The following is a 16468-nucleotide window of genomic DNA, read 5'->3' as shown; positions in this document are numbered from 1 at the left end:
TACAATATGTACCGAATGATACTTGACCCTAAGAATACAGTATTTGTGGGGTTTGCACATATTATTGGATGAAAACACAATTTGAAAAAGGCCAAATGTGGAAGCCAAACCAATGGTCTGTTGTCATGGAGATAAAATGTCCTCTTTAATTGATTTCCCTTTAGTCTTTCCTGCTGTGTGTAAATAATCGACAACAAGGTATTTTTGTGATATTTAAACCTGCTTGTTTGATCCTTCAGGAAACTGGCCAAGAAGCGCAAAGATGCCATTGGGAATACTCGTCAGGAAATGACCCACATGGTGAATGCCATGGACCGCAGTTATGCTGATCAGAGCACGCTCCACACTGAGGATCCCATGGCCGTCACATTCATGGACTCCCACAACTTCAGCAACAGATGTAAGTATAATAGTCCCTCCACAGATCCCTGGGGAACACCTCCCTCCACAGACACATGATACATGTGAGAAAGCCTCCTGACAGTGAGAACAGAGGAGGCTGATGGGAGGAGCTATAGGATGACGGGCTCATTGTAATGGCTGGAATGGAGTCAATGGAACAGTACCAAACACATGGAAACGTGTTTGACTCTGTTCCATTGATCCCATTACAATGAGCCTGTCCTCTTATAGCTCCTCCCACCAGCCTTCTGACAGTTCGATAACCCCTCTGCCTTACAATGGAAAAGGCCTTAGCACAGAGAAGTGTCCTATAAGACAGGCTCTGAAGAGAGGCGTTAAGTTGTACCGTACATGTTTTTACTTTAAAATGCATAAAAGGAAATTCCCAACATATGAATAAATGCCATTAATGATTTGAACCATTGTCCCAGGATATTTGCTAGAATGACTTCTATTCCTATGCTCTGTTCATCTTGACCCTGGTATTTTATCATTCTGTAGTGTGCTTACTCAAGCCTTCTGGAATGTTCCTCATAAGATTTTTTTCCCTACAGTGCCTAATGATCCACTTGTGCCAACGGCAGTGCTAGGTGAGGCCCTGGTGCTATGTCATCTGCCCTGCCATGGCTTGTGTTCCTCATGCATATGTCGTTGTCACAGTCCTGTAGCCGCCCGTTGTAAACCTGTAGCTGATCCATTGTAAACTATTGTCTCTGTAGTCAGTCACATACAATTCATGGTATCCTTGAGAATGTATCACTGTCAGAATGACTGGCCTCCATATTCACTTATCCAGTAAGGGGGATAAAATAGGAATTGATTCCAGATTGTAGATTTCCCCTGGCTGCCAGTATAAAGCACTTGGCCCTCAGCCATGGTAGAGTGGAGACGTGGCAGTCCTCCAGTGAACAGATGAGCAACACTTCAGGGTTTAGGACCCACCCATGAGCCGTTGAATTGAAGCTAAACCCCATTCAGAGACTCACACTTCTGAATGCATTACAACTGTCTACAAGCTCCAAATCCAGCTCAGGGCATTGGTTTAGAGATGAAGAGGGAAAACAAATTCAAACTCAAGTGAAGATTGATATATGACAGATACATTCACCACACCCTCAGTGTGGTGATACATTTTACCACACCCTCAGCCTCTCTGGGACTTGTCTCTGTCTGTGGAGAGTCAAAAAAACACATCTGACAGTTTCTATGTAATGGAGTTCCTTCCTGATGCCATGAGTGTTGACTCCTGGCATCAGGAAGGAGAGTGTTAGACACGGTGACACTAGATACGGTGTAGTCCACACTGACAGAACAAGCAAGCAACCGCTGAGGGTCTTTACTGCTTACTGAAAACCTGAGTTTGATGGGGAATTCAAATTCCCCCTCAGGCCAGTGTGCTTGCTGTGAAAATGTCTTATTTTAGCTCTGTGTTGACGCTGGGCTTGGTAATAGGAAGTGAAGGGTGCAGTTCAAGCCGTGACTCAATCTATCATGTTAGGACAGAATTAAGAATTACACATTTGCTAATGAGTAAAAATGTCAGCTTAGATAGTCTCTACACTAGAGTGCAGCAGTTCTCTCACGAGTTTAGTGTCACTCCTCCTAGATCCCGCCCACTGTCTGTCTCGCCATAGCTCTCTAGAAAGCCATTTGCAAATGTGTAAGAAAGTCAATGTTGTGTGTTGGTCATGTAGTATAGTCGAATCTGTCGTCGTTGTTTGGTGATCACCTCCACCACCCTAACGTTCCAGACATGTCATGGCATTATATATATATATATATATATATATATATATATATATACACACACACACACACACACACACACACACACACACACACACACACACACACACAGTTGAAGTCGGAAGTTTACATACACCTTACCCAAATACATTTAAACTAAGTTTTTCACAATTCCTGACATTTAATCCTAGTAAATATTCCCTGACTTAGGTCAGTTCGGATCACCACTTTATTTTAAGAATGTGAAATGTCAGAATAATATTAGAGAATGATTTATTTCAGGTTTTATTTATTTCATCAAAATCCCAGTGGTTCAGAAGTTTACATTCACTCAATTAGTATTTGGTAGCATTGCCTTTAAATTGTTTAACTGGGGTCAAATGTGTCGGGTAGCCTTCCACAAGCTTCCCACAATAAGTTGGGTTTGTAGGCCTCCTTGCTCGCACACGCTTTTTCAGTTCTGCCCACAAATGTTCTATGGGATTGAGATCAGGGCTTTGTGATGGCCATTCAAATACATTGACTTTGTTGTCCTTAAGTAATTTTGCCACAGCTTTGGAAGCATGCTTGGGGTCATTGTCTGTTTGGAAGACCCATTTGCGACCAAGCTTTAACTTCCTGACTGATGTCTTGAGATGTTGCTTTAATATATCCACATCGTTTTCCTGCCTCATGATGCCATCTATTTTGTGAAGTGCACCAGTCCCTCCTGCAGCAAAACACCCCCACAACATGATACTGCCACCCCTTGTGCTTCACGGTTAGGATGGTGTCTTCAGCTTGCAAGCCTCCCCCTTTTTTCTCCAAACATAACAATGGTCATTATGGCCAAACAGTTCTATTTTTGTTTCATCAGACCAGAGGACATTTCTCCAGAAAGTACGATCTTTGTCCCCATGAGCAGATGCAAACCGTAGTCTGGCTTTTTTATGACGGTTTTGGAGCAGTGGCTTCTTCCTGGCCTTTTAGGTTATGTTGATATAGGGACTTGTTTTACTGTGGATATAGCTACTTTTGTTCCTGTTTCCTCCAGCATCTTCATAAGGTCCCATGCTGTTGTTCTGGGATTGATTTGCACTTTTCGCACTAAAGTATGTTCATATCTAGGAGAGAGAACGCGTCTCCTTCCTTGACGGCTGCGTGGTCCCATGGTGTTTATACTTGTGTACTATTGTTTGTACAGATGAACGTGGTACCTTCCGGCATTTGGAAAATCCTCCCAAGGATGAACCAGACTTGTGGAGGTCTACAATTATTTTTCTGGGGTCTTGGCTGATTTCTTTAGATTTTCCCGTGATGTCAAGCAAAGAGGCACTGAGTTTGAAGGTAGGCCTTGAAATACATCCACAGGTACACCTCCAATTGACTCAAATTATGTCAATTAGCCTATCAGAAGCTTCTAAAGCCATGACATAATTTTCTGGAATTTTCCAAGTTGTTTAAAGGCACAATCAACTTAGTGTATGTTAACTTATGACCCACTGGAATTGTGATACAATTCTGACTTCAACTTCCGACTTCAACTGTATATATATGTGTGTGTGTGTGTGTGTGTGTGTGTGTGTGTGTGTGTGTGTGTGTGTGTGTGTGTGTGTGTGTGTGTGTGTGTGTGTGTGTGTGTGTGTGTGTGTGTGTGTGTGTGTGTGTGCATATATTTATTTGTATTATATATGTACTACAAACCCTGTGTGCTAACTGTTGACCTAGCTAAAAGCTCTTGTTTTTTTTCTTTTCATGCTGTCCTAATTGTAAAGTGCCAATTACCGGTAAGTGCAGGTGACCAGTGTGTGTGGAAAGTGTCCCAAAGTGCTCAATGAAATGGAAATAAATTGATTGCCAGAGAACATATACTGGATGATTTATCCATTAGATGGATGTGTCTGTAATAGTAGCTAACTTCCCCTCCACTGACAGGCCCTTAAACCGTGACTTAACATTCCCCTAAACTTACATCTGGGGGGTGGTAGTAGCTCAGGAGCTAGCCAAGCAAGAAGGATGTACAGCTCATGGCTCAGTAGGTCATGTGATTGATTGCCGCTAGATCATGCTGGGATTTAGAGGGGTGTAGATTCTTCCTGAGGAGAACCTGGGACTCAACAGCCAACCACCTCACTTTCCCACACGCACACCCACACACACTCGCGCCACTCTCACACAGACACACACACGCACTCATCTCCTGTCTCCCGGGCAGGCTGTTAAATGGCTGTGTGTCTGAGGGGTTGACATGGTTCAGATAAGACATTAAAGGGCACATATGGTGCCTGTCAGGCCTGAGAGTGTCCTAGCCGCACACTGCCTCTCAGTGAAGCCCCTGTGTCTGTCCATCTGTTTGTCTGCTGGGAAAGGCAGGCACACCACTCCTCGACTATATCAACCTCCGTCTTGCCCACTCACCAAGCTGACTCGACACGTCAGTGACTGCCAGGTGCCATGTGGCTTACATCCCTCACAGCTTAGCTGTTTCACTAGGGAGTTGCTTTAGATACATAGTGTACTGGCAGGAGCCATGTTATTTGCCAGAAAGAAAATGCTATGTTCATTGCCATTTTTGCAAGAAAACCATGTTGTTTTGTAAGAGAAGCACACCCAATGTGGTTATAATGAGGGATTCGTCATGATTTCCACACAGGTCAGATATGTGCTCTGTGAGTGTTTGTGATGTTGAATGATAATGGTCCTTCACAAGCCTGTGTATTCCTCACCAACGTATGATTTCCCTGGACAGATGAGAACCACACTGCAGCTGCTGCAGAGTCCAGTCGGCTGCTGGACGTCCCTCGGTACCACTGTGAGGGGACAGAGTCGCCCTACCAGACCGGTCAGCTGCACCCAGCCATCAGGGTGGCTGACCTGCTCCAACACATAAACCTGATGAAGACCTCTGACAGCTACGGCTTCAAGGAGGAATATGAGGTCAGACCCCACGACTCTAGTCTACAGTGTACCCATTACATAACACAAGGCCTTAAGACTCTAGTCTATACTTATAACATAGCATATTTACAGTGGTCCTAAATGGCAGAGTAGCTTTTAAAATTAAGTGACAGACCCTTAGGGCCACCATACAGTTTAGCTAAATGTATGTGGTCCTCAGCCCTCAAGACAGTCTTCCTCATAGTCTCGCTATTCAAACCATCAACACACCTTTAACTTCATACAATTCTAATCTGGTTCAAATTAAACATACAACTCCATTTTTGGGAGGTTCTTAAAAAATACAATATTCCTTCAGTGAAGAACAAGCTAAAATGTTATAGGGATTGTGTCACATCCTGTCGTGGTTCTGCACCGCTCCGTGTGTAGACTGGATGGGCGACCACAGCCCTGCACAGAGAGAGTTTCCTGTCAGCGGGTGGTTTGCAAGTGAGACGCTCTACACTGCTTGCAGAGGGTAGAGACGTTCAGTTTCTTGCTCTGCAGCCTTTGAAAGATCAAAGGCTTAGTTTAGAGTGTTGTGAAAAAAGTTACAGGCAAAGACTTCTATGGCTCAGCTCTGATAGTCATCTCCCCAGAGATTACTTTACAATTATGCTGTTGTTCATTCTAGTGGAATTGTGTCTGTTTAAATGTGACGTCCTGTTATAGTATTAGATAATGATCACATTGGTGAAGACCAAATGTAGAGGTTTTGAGCATCAAACCCCACACTGCATTACTCTCCAGCCCTTTGTACTTCAATGGACAGTAGAATAATTCATTTAACTTTTTTTTATTGGCCACATTGTTGCCAGGAATTTTGTCGCATTTGCCACCTTGTGTGTCTATTGTTTTCTGAGACCCAACAGGCCAGGCTTTGAAGTGATGGTTCTTCGACAGACATACAATAGAAAAGTCCATAGAAAACTGCCTTTTGATTATATTGCAGTGCCTTACCCACCGTCTAGACAGTAGTGTTGTACATACTTGCTAAATGTGTTTTCTTATCAGCCTCACTCACTTTGTTCCATTCTGTTTGGTATGCAGAGTTTTTTTGAAGGCCAGTCCGCTTCCTGGGACGTGGCAAAGAAAGACACTAACAGAACCAAGAACCGCTATGGAAACATCATTGCATGTAAGTCTTGTATTTAACTTCTAATAAAGTTGCTAGGTGTTAATGCCTTCTTTTGGCTAGTGTCCTTTTAGGAATGAGCTTATTAAAATGGAAAACCATAAAATTGATATGTTATCATATCCTTGCCTGACTCTTCCTAATCTCAGACAATTTGGAAGAATAATTTCGATTGGACTTGCTGTCAGTGAAATAAAACTAGCCAGCCTATTAACCCATGTTGTTTTACAGACGATCATTCTAGAGTGATCCTGCAACCAATGGAAGACGACCCTTCCTCTGACTACATCAACGCCAACTACATTGACGTAAGTGGCGCAGCCTCCTCCATTGGCGAACGTGTGCGACACGACCGTCCTTCTCTCGTATGTGAGGCCTTCTCTCTGCATGTCTTTGTCAACAATATGAATACAGCTTTTATTTCCCTCCTTCAGTCAAAGTGCTTGTACTCACTGACATTGTTGTGCTTTCTTTCACTCTTGCCTATGATTTGGGCTGTAGATATGGCTGTACAGGGATGTAAGTATCACTGTAGGGGACCTCACCACACCTCATGTTTCCCACTCTCCCTCCTCGTTCACCTCTGGTTACTTCTAACAACATCTGCACGGAAACGCATGAGATGTTCTCCCGTCTCCCCCCCCCCCCCTCTTTTTTGATTTGATCCTACCATTCTGTTGTTCATCAGCTTCTCTCATTTCACATGTCCTCATGCCCGACGTGTACATCCCTGAACCGTGTGCTACTGTTCTCTATAGGAATGGTTGTTATATTTACAAGATGGTGGTCGCCTGTGTTTTTCTTTTGTTGCCTCCCCTACTGTGCCTGCACCCAGCCAGATCAAATCTGATAGGGATCGTTTGGAGTGTTAGGACCTATTGACTCTATAAAGGAACTTAGTACATAAGCAGCCAATTACAATAATGTATAATTCCTACGAAGTAATCAATAATGAAACATTCTTGGCAATTAAAGTACACCGGAGTTGAGCTTCACAAAGCAATACATGTCAATTTAATGGACAGATAGTCAAGGCACAAGAAGGAAATGTGCTCTCATTGAACGTTTCTATTAGTGAATGAATGGATACATGAGAACAGCTCTGTGCATATTAGCACATAAAGCCATTGACATTCATGAAGATAGATCTCATGCAGTCCAAGCTGGGGTTGAGGCACGGTGTGGTATGTAGTAGGCTGCTGTTGTTGCTACACTATATAAAAGTCTTACCCAATGATATTAACATATTGTGATTGTTGCTCTTTTCAGGGGTATCAGAGGCCAAGTCATTACATTGCAACTCAAGGTAAGAATAAGTACCCCTCCCACCTCTAAAGAATTATTTGATTCTCATATAGTTATCAGATTGTATTGTATTTAGTTAACATATTGCATTTATTTGTATTGATTGATTGATGGATATGTGTTGTCCTCTCCAGGGCCTGTCCATGAGACAGTCTATGATTTCTGGAGGATGGTCTGGCAAGAGCAGTCTGCCTGTATCGTCATGGTCACCAACCTCGTGGAAGTTGGACGGGTAGGTGATAGTGTCATATTACTGTCAGATCCAAAAGCACAGGAGGCCAATGTACTATAGGCCCTTGATCAGTCTTCATATATTAATCTTACATACTGTATACCTGGGCATATATTGTGTGTATTGATGTGTGTGTAGTATTTAAAGACGTCTTTTGTTTTAAATGAATTAAATACTCATGTTCTTTTAGGTGAAGTGTTACAAGTACTGGCCCGATGATGCTGAGGTCTATGGTGATTTCAAAGTGACGTTTGTGGAAGTGGAGCCCCTTGCTGAATATGTGGTCAGAACGTTCACCTTGGAGAGGGTGAGTCATTCCTTTATGCACTCCTCATGCCTATGTTCAACAGTTTGATCTATAACCGTTAAAGGGGCAATCTGGGATTGGTACATCCACCACTTTGTTGTTGTATGATTGACCCTTAAAATCAACACATATTGCAAATGTGGAATTCAGACTGAACCCAGACCAGTTGTGAACTAATAACTAATATGTTCTCTGTCATCAGAGAGGCTTTAATGAGCTGCGCGAGGTGAAGCAGTTTCATTTCACCGGCTGGCCTGACCACGGAGTGCCCTACCACGCCACGGGCCTCCTCTCCTTCATCCGCCGGGTCAAGATTTCCAACCCCCCCAGCGCTGGGCCCATCGTGGTGCACTGCAGGTAAGCCCCTAACACGTCACTTCCTCTACGCTCTCAGACAGATATTCTGAGAAAACAGGTGCTTCCGATTAACTTTTATTTGATCTCTCACATGTGAAGTGTGCACCCGGACTAGCTAGCATGCTTCAATATTATCAACCACAGCTAGCCTACTGTAGATACAATTTCACCGTGCCCCTTGGCAGGATGTGGTTGTTGTGGATGTTGTTGAACAATGCACACGCTTGTCAATTTAGTCGTGTGCACAGATCAAGTTTAATGTTTTATTAGTGGTATGTACAGGATACACATGGTATACATCGTCCAATGAAATGCTTACTTGCAGGTTCCTTCTGGACAATGCAACAACAATAAGAAATAATACAAGATAAGAATAGGAACATAAAGTAAATGGCTCAGTAGAATAGAATAAGCATCAGTATAATACAGGGAGACACAATTTATAGTCAAATATTTACATGTGTATTGGGGGAGGGGGATGGGGGGGGGGGGTTATGGATTGAGCGTCATTGTTGTGTGTACTGTACAATGGTTAGATATGTAGGCTGTTGAAGTGTAGTGCTGTGCAGCCATGCTCACCTTCCGGTCCTCTCGCTGCCCTCTCTCTCTGGTCAGCGCCGGAGCCGGACGCACAGGCTGTTACATCGTCATCGATATCATGCTGGACATGGCGGAGAGGGAGGGCGTGGTGGACATCTACAACTGTGTGAAGGCTCTGCGCTCCAGACGCATCAACATGGTACAGACTGAGGTGACTACTAGACCCACTGCCACACACCTCACCAATTAACATTAACACCATTCACCATTACTGTCCGTCTGTGCATTTCATGCTACTGTATGTATGGACTGTCTGGAGATGCAGTGCCTTCCCCTTGCTGAGTGTGTGTCTGTGGTCCGGCCACAGGAGCAGTACATCTTCATCCATGACGCCATCCTAGAAGCCTGTCTGTGTGGCGAGACGGCCATCCCTGCCTGCGAGTACAAAGCAGCTCACTACGACATGATCAGGATAGACTCACAGAGCAACTCCTCACACCTCAAAGATGAATTCCAGGTACTGGAGGCCTTCCATATTTATTGGGGCATAAAGTTCTGTTTAACTCCTCAGGCTTTCATGTCTCGTACAACAATAAAAAACGTCAATAAAGACAGGGAAATAGATCATGGCTACATCCCAAATGACACCCTATTCCCTATAGAGTCGACTACCAGGGTTCTGGTCAAAAGTAGTACACTCTAAAGGGAATAGGGTGCCATTTGGGACATATCTCATGTCTCCTAACAAACAATGTTCCCTGACTTGTGGTTTCATGTTATTTGTGTTGTTTTTAGACACTGAACTCGGTGACCCCTCAGCCCCAGCCAGAAGACTGCAGCATCGCCCTGCTCCCCAGGAACCACGAGAAGAACCGCTTCATGGACATGCTGCCTCCAGATCGCTGTCTGCCCTTCCTCATCACTATCGACGGGGAGAGCAGTAACTACATCAACGCTGCCCTCATGGATGTAAGTGTCCTCGCCCCTCATGCACGCATAAACATAGTATATAAATGCATGTACAGTTGATGTCGGAATTTTACATAACTTAGCCCAATACATTTAAACTCATAGTTTTTCACAATTCCTGCCATTTAATCTAATCCTAGTAAAAAGTCCCTATTTTAGGTCAGTTAGTATCACCACTTTATTTTAAGAATGTGAAATGTCAGAATAATAGGAGAGAGAATTATTTATTTCAACTTTTATTTCTTTCATCACATTCCCAGTGGGTCAGAAGTTTACATACACTCAATTAGTATTTGGTAGCATTGCCTTTAAATTGTTTAACTTGGGTCAAATGTTTTGGGTAGCCTTCCACAAGCTTCCCACAATAAGTTGGGTGAATTTTGGCCCATTCCTCCAGACAGAGCTGGTATAACTGAGCCAGGTTTGTAGGCCTCCTTGCTCGCACACGCTTTTTCAGTTCTGCCCACAAATTTTCTATGGGATTGAGGTCAGGGCTTTGTGATGGCCACTCCAATACCTTGACTTTGTTGTCCTTAAGCCATTTTGCCACAACTTTGGAAGCATGCTTGGGGTCATTGTCCATTTGGAAGACCCATTTGCGACCAAGCTTTAACTTCCTGACTGATGTCTTGAGTTGCTTCAATATATCCACATAATTTTCCCTCCTCGTGATGCCATCTATTTTGTGAAGTGCACCAGTCCTTCCTGCAGCAAGGCACCCCCACAACATGATGCTGCCACCCCCGTGCTTTACGGTTGGGATGGTGTTCTTCGGCTTGCAGGCTTCCCCCTTTTTCCTCCAAACATAACGATTGTCATTATGGCCAAACAGTTCTATTTTTGTTTCATCAGACCAGAGGACATTTCTCCAGAAAGTACGATCTTTGTCCCCATGTGCAGTTGCAAACCGTAGTCTGGCTTTTTTTATGGCGTTTTTGTAGTAGTGGCTTCATCCTTACTGAGCGGCCTTTCAGGTTATGTTGATTTAGGACTCGTTTTACTGTGGATATAGCTACTTTTGTACCGTTTTCCTCCAGTATCTTCACAAGGTCCTTTGCTGCTGTTCTGGGATTTATTTGTACTTTTCACACCAAAGTACGTTCATCTCTAGGAGAGAGAACGCGTCTCCTTCCTTGACGGCTGCGTGGTCCCATGGTGTTTATACTTGTGTACTATTGTTTGTACAGATGAACGTGGTACCTTCCGGCATTTGGAAAATCCTCCCAAGGATGAACCAGACTTGTGGAGGTCTACAATTATTTTTCTGGGGTCTTGGCTGATTTCTTTAGATTTTCCCGTGATGTCAAGCAAAGAGGCACTGAGTTTGAAGGTAGGCCTTGAAATACATCCACAGGTACATCTCCAATTTACTCAAATGACGTCAATTAGCCTATCAGAAGCTTCTAAAGCCATGACATCATTTTCTGTTCTTTTCCAAGCTGTTTAAAGGCACAGTCAACTTAACGTATGTAAACTTCTGACCCACTAGAATTGTGAGACAGTGAATTATAAGTGAAATAATCTGTCTGTAAACAATTGTTGGAAAAATTACTTGTGTCATGCACAAAGTAGATGTCTCAACCGACTTGCCAAAACTATAGTTTGTTAACAAGACATTTGTGGAGTGGTTGAAAAACAAGTTTTAATGACTCCAACCTAAGTGTATGTAAACTTCCGACTTCAACTGTATGCACACACACACACACACACACACACTCACTCGACTTACTAAGTGAACTAGATGTTGTCTGAATGTGTAGTAGCGACAGAAAGCTAGAGACAAATCCAGGTGTATACTGTTCTGTTTTCTGTACTCTTTTGGAAAATGTAGAAGGACTGATATTCATTGTATCTTTAATGTGTGCTCAAGGCTTTTAGTTATTTTTAATTTTTCTATTTTCTATTATTTTCTGGCAGTGCAAGTAGTGATGTTAATGAAAATAACACACAAAAAATTGCTACATTTTTATACATTTAAAAAAACAATTTTGTTCATCTAACTCTTCAACTATATCACGCTGACAGTATTCTTCAAGATGGCTATTCATGTGGACTTAAATTACACTTGTTCTTTTAATCATTTGGATTTTCAAATAAATCAGAAGTCCCCCCAATAAGTTTGACCCGTCTGATAGAAGGCCGGGGTAAGTGAAACAAGTGCAGTGTATAAACCACATTATATTTTATTATTAGTTCAAACAATACTCCAGCTGGTAACTTTACTACAGTTTTCATATATTACAACCGTATCCACATATTACAACCGTATTACAACCGTATCCTCATATTACAACAGTATGCATCACTATTAGAACTCTTGGATCAGGATTATCTTAGTTTGATATCAGGATCTGTGCCAGAAAGTGAATCCATCTTCTGGGAATTATCTTGTCATAGATGTGTTCTTGATAGAAGGATGAGAAGCCACCCCATAGCTGTACCCTCCTTCCAATACATTGCATATAGCAGAGATAATGTGGTTGTTGACCTTACTAAACATGACCATGCTTTTTTCTTCTGTGTTATACAGTATATTTTATGCAAAGAGGTTGAATTCAAATCCTCTTCTCAGTCCTTGCTAGAACTCCAATAGAAATTTGAATATGAATAAAAACCTATGTCTTGACATAGACCTTGGGAGATGGTATTTCATGTGCACAGATAGTTTTGCCAGATTGAGCTTTTTTATTTGGAGGGCAATTTTAAATCACTTCCTCGTACGTTTTACAAACTTTTGGACTTTTTCTAACCAAGCCGTCAGAAGAATACCAGGTAATTTCTGAACTTTTCCCTTCTCAATAATTAAATGCTTCTAACTATACTGGATTTGTTTCATGGCTTAATTAAGATGTATGTCAGCAGAACTTCATTTAATTGATATAAGGTTGCTAGAAGCATGCCCACCCCAAGGATTGCCCTGGTTTTAAATGTGAAAGTTCTCCACATTCCTTGCATGGTCATATATCTACACATTGTTCATTGTGACAGATGTACCATATTTTCTAGAATGTGTTCTCTGTATGTCTGCAGACTCAGTGCTATGAGATGTTACATGGTTTTTGTTGACTTTCGTCCACTGTAGAGCTACAGACAGCCAGCAGCCTTCATCGTAACCCAGCACCCTCTGCCCAACACAGTCAAGGACTTCTGGAGGCTGGTGTATGACTACGGCTGCACTTCTCTGGTGATGCTCAACGAGATTGACCTAGCGCAGGTAATAAATACCTGACCACCTCACCCTCCTGCATTCACTGCTGTGGACCCTGATTCCAAATGTCATTGTGCATTTTCGAATACGGTTCCTAAGGTTTGAGTGAAGGTACATGTCATTGCTAAGGTTGTTGTTGTCAATCAGGGCTGCCCTCAGTACTGGCCTGAAGAGGGGACGCTTCGCTACGGTCCTGTCCAAGTTGAATGCATGTCCTGCTCCATGGATTGTGACGTCATCAGCCGTCTCTTCAGAATATGTAACCTCACTAGAGTAAGTAGCTAGTATCCCATAATGTATTACCCTTACCTTAAGTTGTGTCTGAAGGGTAATTGTGATAGAACCCACAACAATCGATTGTTTACTTTTGCCACAGCCAGGAGCTAGCATAATTAGCAACGTCTGAATTCATGAATGTTGACAGACGGACCGATTTTAGCAAAGCTGCATTGGATGCAGAAACTTCCTCAAAAGCACTTCAAACTAAGTTTGGTAGTGTCGATACTCATGAAGAACCTGTCCATGTTTTCTTTCCGCGAGAATGTGGTTACTTTTGCAGTAATATCTGAATATTCCAATTGTCTGATAGTTCCATCAAGCCACCGGTGAGTTTGTTCACGTCTGCTAAATCAATCCACATCTGAGTGCCCAATGGAATACAATACAACTTTATTGTCCATGTTACAGCAAACAACAGAGTTTTGAGTGATAAAATTTCAGCAATTATTTCAGTATAATGCACGTAAACAAAATTCCTGCAAACTCATCCAACCACCCAACTTAGTTGAAAGTGCTTTTGAGAGAGTTTCTGCTTGCAATGCAGCTTTGCTAACATCTAACAGTCTCTTTACATGCTTGAATTTGGACTATGCTAATTATGATAGTGCCTGGCTGTGGATTTTGTCACTATGGGCCTTCAGACACAACTCAAGGTAAGGATACCAGTCAAGGTTATAGTACTTGGATGGTTCGATGAGAATAATGCTATGAAGTTGAGAGTAAGAGCCAAAATGGCTGCCGTTACTGATGTGTGCTTCTGTGTTCCCAACAGCCTCAGGAGGGCTATCTGATGGTGAGGCAGTTCCAGTACCTGGGCTGGGCAGCCCACAGAGAAGTCCCAGCATCAAAGCGTTCCTTCCTGAAGCTCATACTGCAGGTGGACAAGTGGCAGGAGGAGTGTGAAGAGGGAGAGGGACGCACAATCATCCACTGCCTGTGAGTGTACACACACCCTCCACCACCACCACCACCACTCCCACACACTAACACCTACATGTATGCTTTCAAATAAAAATCTGATCATCTCTATTCCACCTGCACCCACCTATTATATTTCACAAGTTTAGCAGTTCAGTAGAAAAGTCACCCAGCCAACCTCACACCTCCACCCTTGTGTTCCTGTGCTGTAGAAATGGAGGTGGGCGCAGTGGGATGTTCTGTGCTATCAGCATTGTGTGTGAGATGATCAAGAGGCAGAATGTGGTGGACGTGTTCCACGCAGTCAAGAGCCTGAGGAACAGCAAGCCCAACATGGTGGACAGCCCGGTAAGACAGGCCAACTAACTGACTCCAGATCAGTCAAACTGAGTTTCAGACAGATGTATCTCTGACTCATTATGGTGCTAATATATCAGCATAGGCCTACGCCTATTATTGTCAATAATATGGAGGTATTAGAGAACAGATAGCAACACCTCACATTAGATTTGTTTTGCAGATTGTGTTTAAATACATTTTAGCCAAGCAATATTGTCAAAACTATCCAACAATGATAATGTTATGGATCACCGAGAAGTGAACAGAAGAGTCTATTGAGTATATAAAATAAACTGTTGTGGGCTAACATGAAAGACTCCTCACCTCATCCTTTACACAGCCTATGCAGCCCTGTGTTAAAGTTACCTCTTAATTTCACTGCCAGAGAATAGATAACATATTTTTATGTTAAGAATTGAAAATGCCTTTCAGTAGTGATTCAACTTGTTATCAGCATGTTATTACTGTATCGTTCATCATATTCTGTTGTACCATGTTTAGCACCACAGCGGTTAATACAATGTGTTTTCTTCTGAACAGGATCAGTACCGCTTCTGCTACGACCTTGCTCTGGAGTTCATCGAGACCTCTTAACCAAGAAGACGGGACGGAACAGAACTCTGGATCTTGGCAACCATTCCACCGCTACAGATTGGGTGGAGGCGGACATCATTAACTAAGCCCATACAGACTGCTATAGATGGTTTGGGATTTTTTTTGAGAAATCTTTAATGTTTCTAGTTGTACTGGGAGTATGATGTGAGTGGTTTGTAAATGTCTCCATTGTACAGTACTTCGCCGTATTCAGTGCCACAGAAACAAGTGTCGGCCACTAGGCCACATTTGCTTCAATGTCTTTTGCAGATGTAGTTATTATTTTGTGCAGCCATTGTTGAAAGGGGTAACTCTAATGCCAAGGTGTTGCAACAACAAAAAGCTATGTTCTTTTTTCTTCTATATTATCAGCATTATTGTCAAGGAACAATATATTTCTATAGAAGTCCATCACAAATGTGAAAGAAAAAATATTGCGCTCTATACATGAATAGAAGTGCTAACGTGACATTGGCTTGGTAATGTTTGTATCGTGCTCTGATGGCTGACTCATTTTGGTTTTTATTTTGTAGCAAATCTTAATCATAAGCCAAAGACTTATGTAAATATGTCTATATGGATAAAGCATATTGTTTGTATTTATTGTTTACTTGTATTATTTTTTGAAAGCTAAAAACAATCATCTTCATTCCATTTTTACCTAGCTATGACTTTAAACTGTAAACTTTTATTGTTGTTTTTAAGTATTAGAATCAATTTCAGTAGTATATCTTGTTTTCAATTTTTTCTTATCCTCTATGTGATGTTAGTGGTTTATTTGTGTAAAATAATGCTTGTGAATTCTACCCATGCAGATAGAATATCAGAAGGTCATGTGGTGACTATAAAATAGTTATATTTTTTTTCGGATGATCTCTCAACCTGCAATGGTATTTTGAAAAAACAAAGGAACATGGCGGAGAAAAACTGGGAATTCTAATCAGTATTAGAAACAGCTTATTAGGATGTGAGCCCACGCAGCAGAGGCAGGTGTGCGGCCAGCCATACTGATGTGGGACATGAGTGGACCTCCTGGAGAAAAGGAAGCAAGTCATTATCATGTGCAGTTTAGTCATGTTTCAAACATTATTTTGGCTGTAACTGTTGGCTTTATTGGCTGTAATAAAAAATCTAAAAATCTTTGAATAAAATGTCATTGTGTAAGACATCGTTAGTATCATTGCAGGTGAGATGATGTTTAGTTTGGTCATATGTGTGATA

At 42.2% G+C, this 16468-nt stretch overlaps 1 protein-coding gene across 16 annotated transcripts in view; it reads left to right on the top strand.

Annotated features, from left to right (window-relative positions):
• LOC109900694 (receptor-type tyrosine-protein phosphatase kappa) overlaps positions 1-16411 on the top strand; it is a 162726-nt gene extending 146315 nt beyond the window's left edge. For 3 of the 16 annotated variants that reach the window (XM_031837090.1, XM_031837087.1, XM_031837084.1), the window contains 19 exons: positions 240-400; positions 957-992; positions 3903-3914; positions 4877-5064; positions 6115-6202; positions 6431-6564; positions 6701-6718; positions 7469-7505; positions 7639-7736; positions 7927-8043; positions 8246-8400; positions 9016-9151; positions 9308-9457; positions 9736-9909; positions 12992-13123; positions 13265-13390; positions 14169-14332; positions 14527-14662; positions 15194-16411. In XM_031837090.1, the coding sequence (XP_031692950.1) occupies positions 240-400; positions 957-992; positions 3903-3914; positions 4877-5064; positions 6115-6202; positions 6431-6564; positions 6701-6718; positions 7469-7505; positions 7639-7736; positions 7927-8043; positions 8246-8400; positions 9016-9151; positions 9308-9457; positions 9736-9909; positions 12992-13123; positions 13265-13390; positions 14169-14332; positions 14527-14662; positions 15194-15247 (2116 nt within the window). In that variant the 3' untranslated portion in view covers positions 15248-16411. The other 13 variants (XM_031837094.1, XM_031837089.1, XM_031837099.1 and 10 more) reach the window with 9 other exon arrangements.
• The last annotated feature ends 57 nt before the right edge of the window (positions 16412-16468 follow it).

Source organism: Oncorhynchus kisutch, linkage group LG12 (genome assembly GCF_002021735.2).
Source record: "Oncorhynchus kisutch isolate 150728-3 linkage group LG12, Okis_V2, whole genome shotgun sequence".
In the NCBI taxonomy this organism is placed as follows: Eukaryota; Metazoa; Chordata; class Actinopteri; order Salmoniformes; family Salmonidae; genus Oncorhynchus; species Oncorhynchus kisutch.
This window is presented reverse-complemented; position numbering and strand designations above follow the sequence as displayed.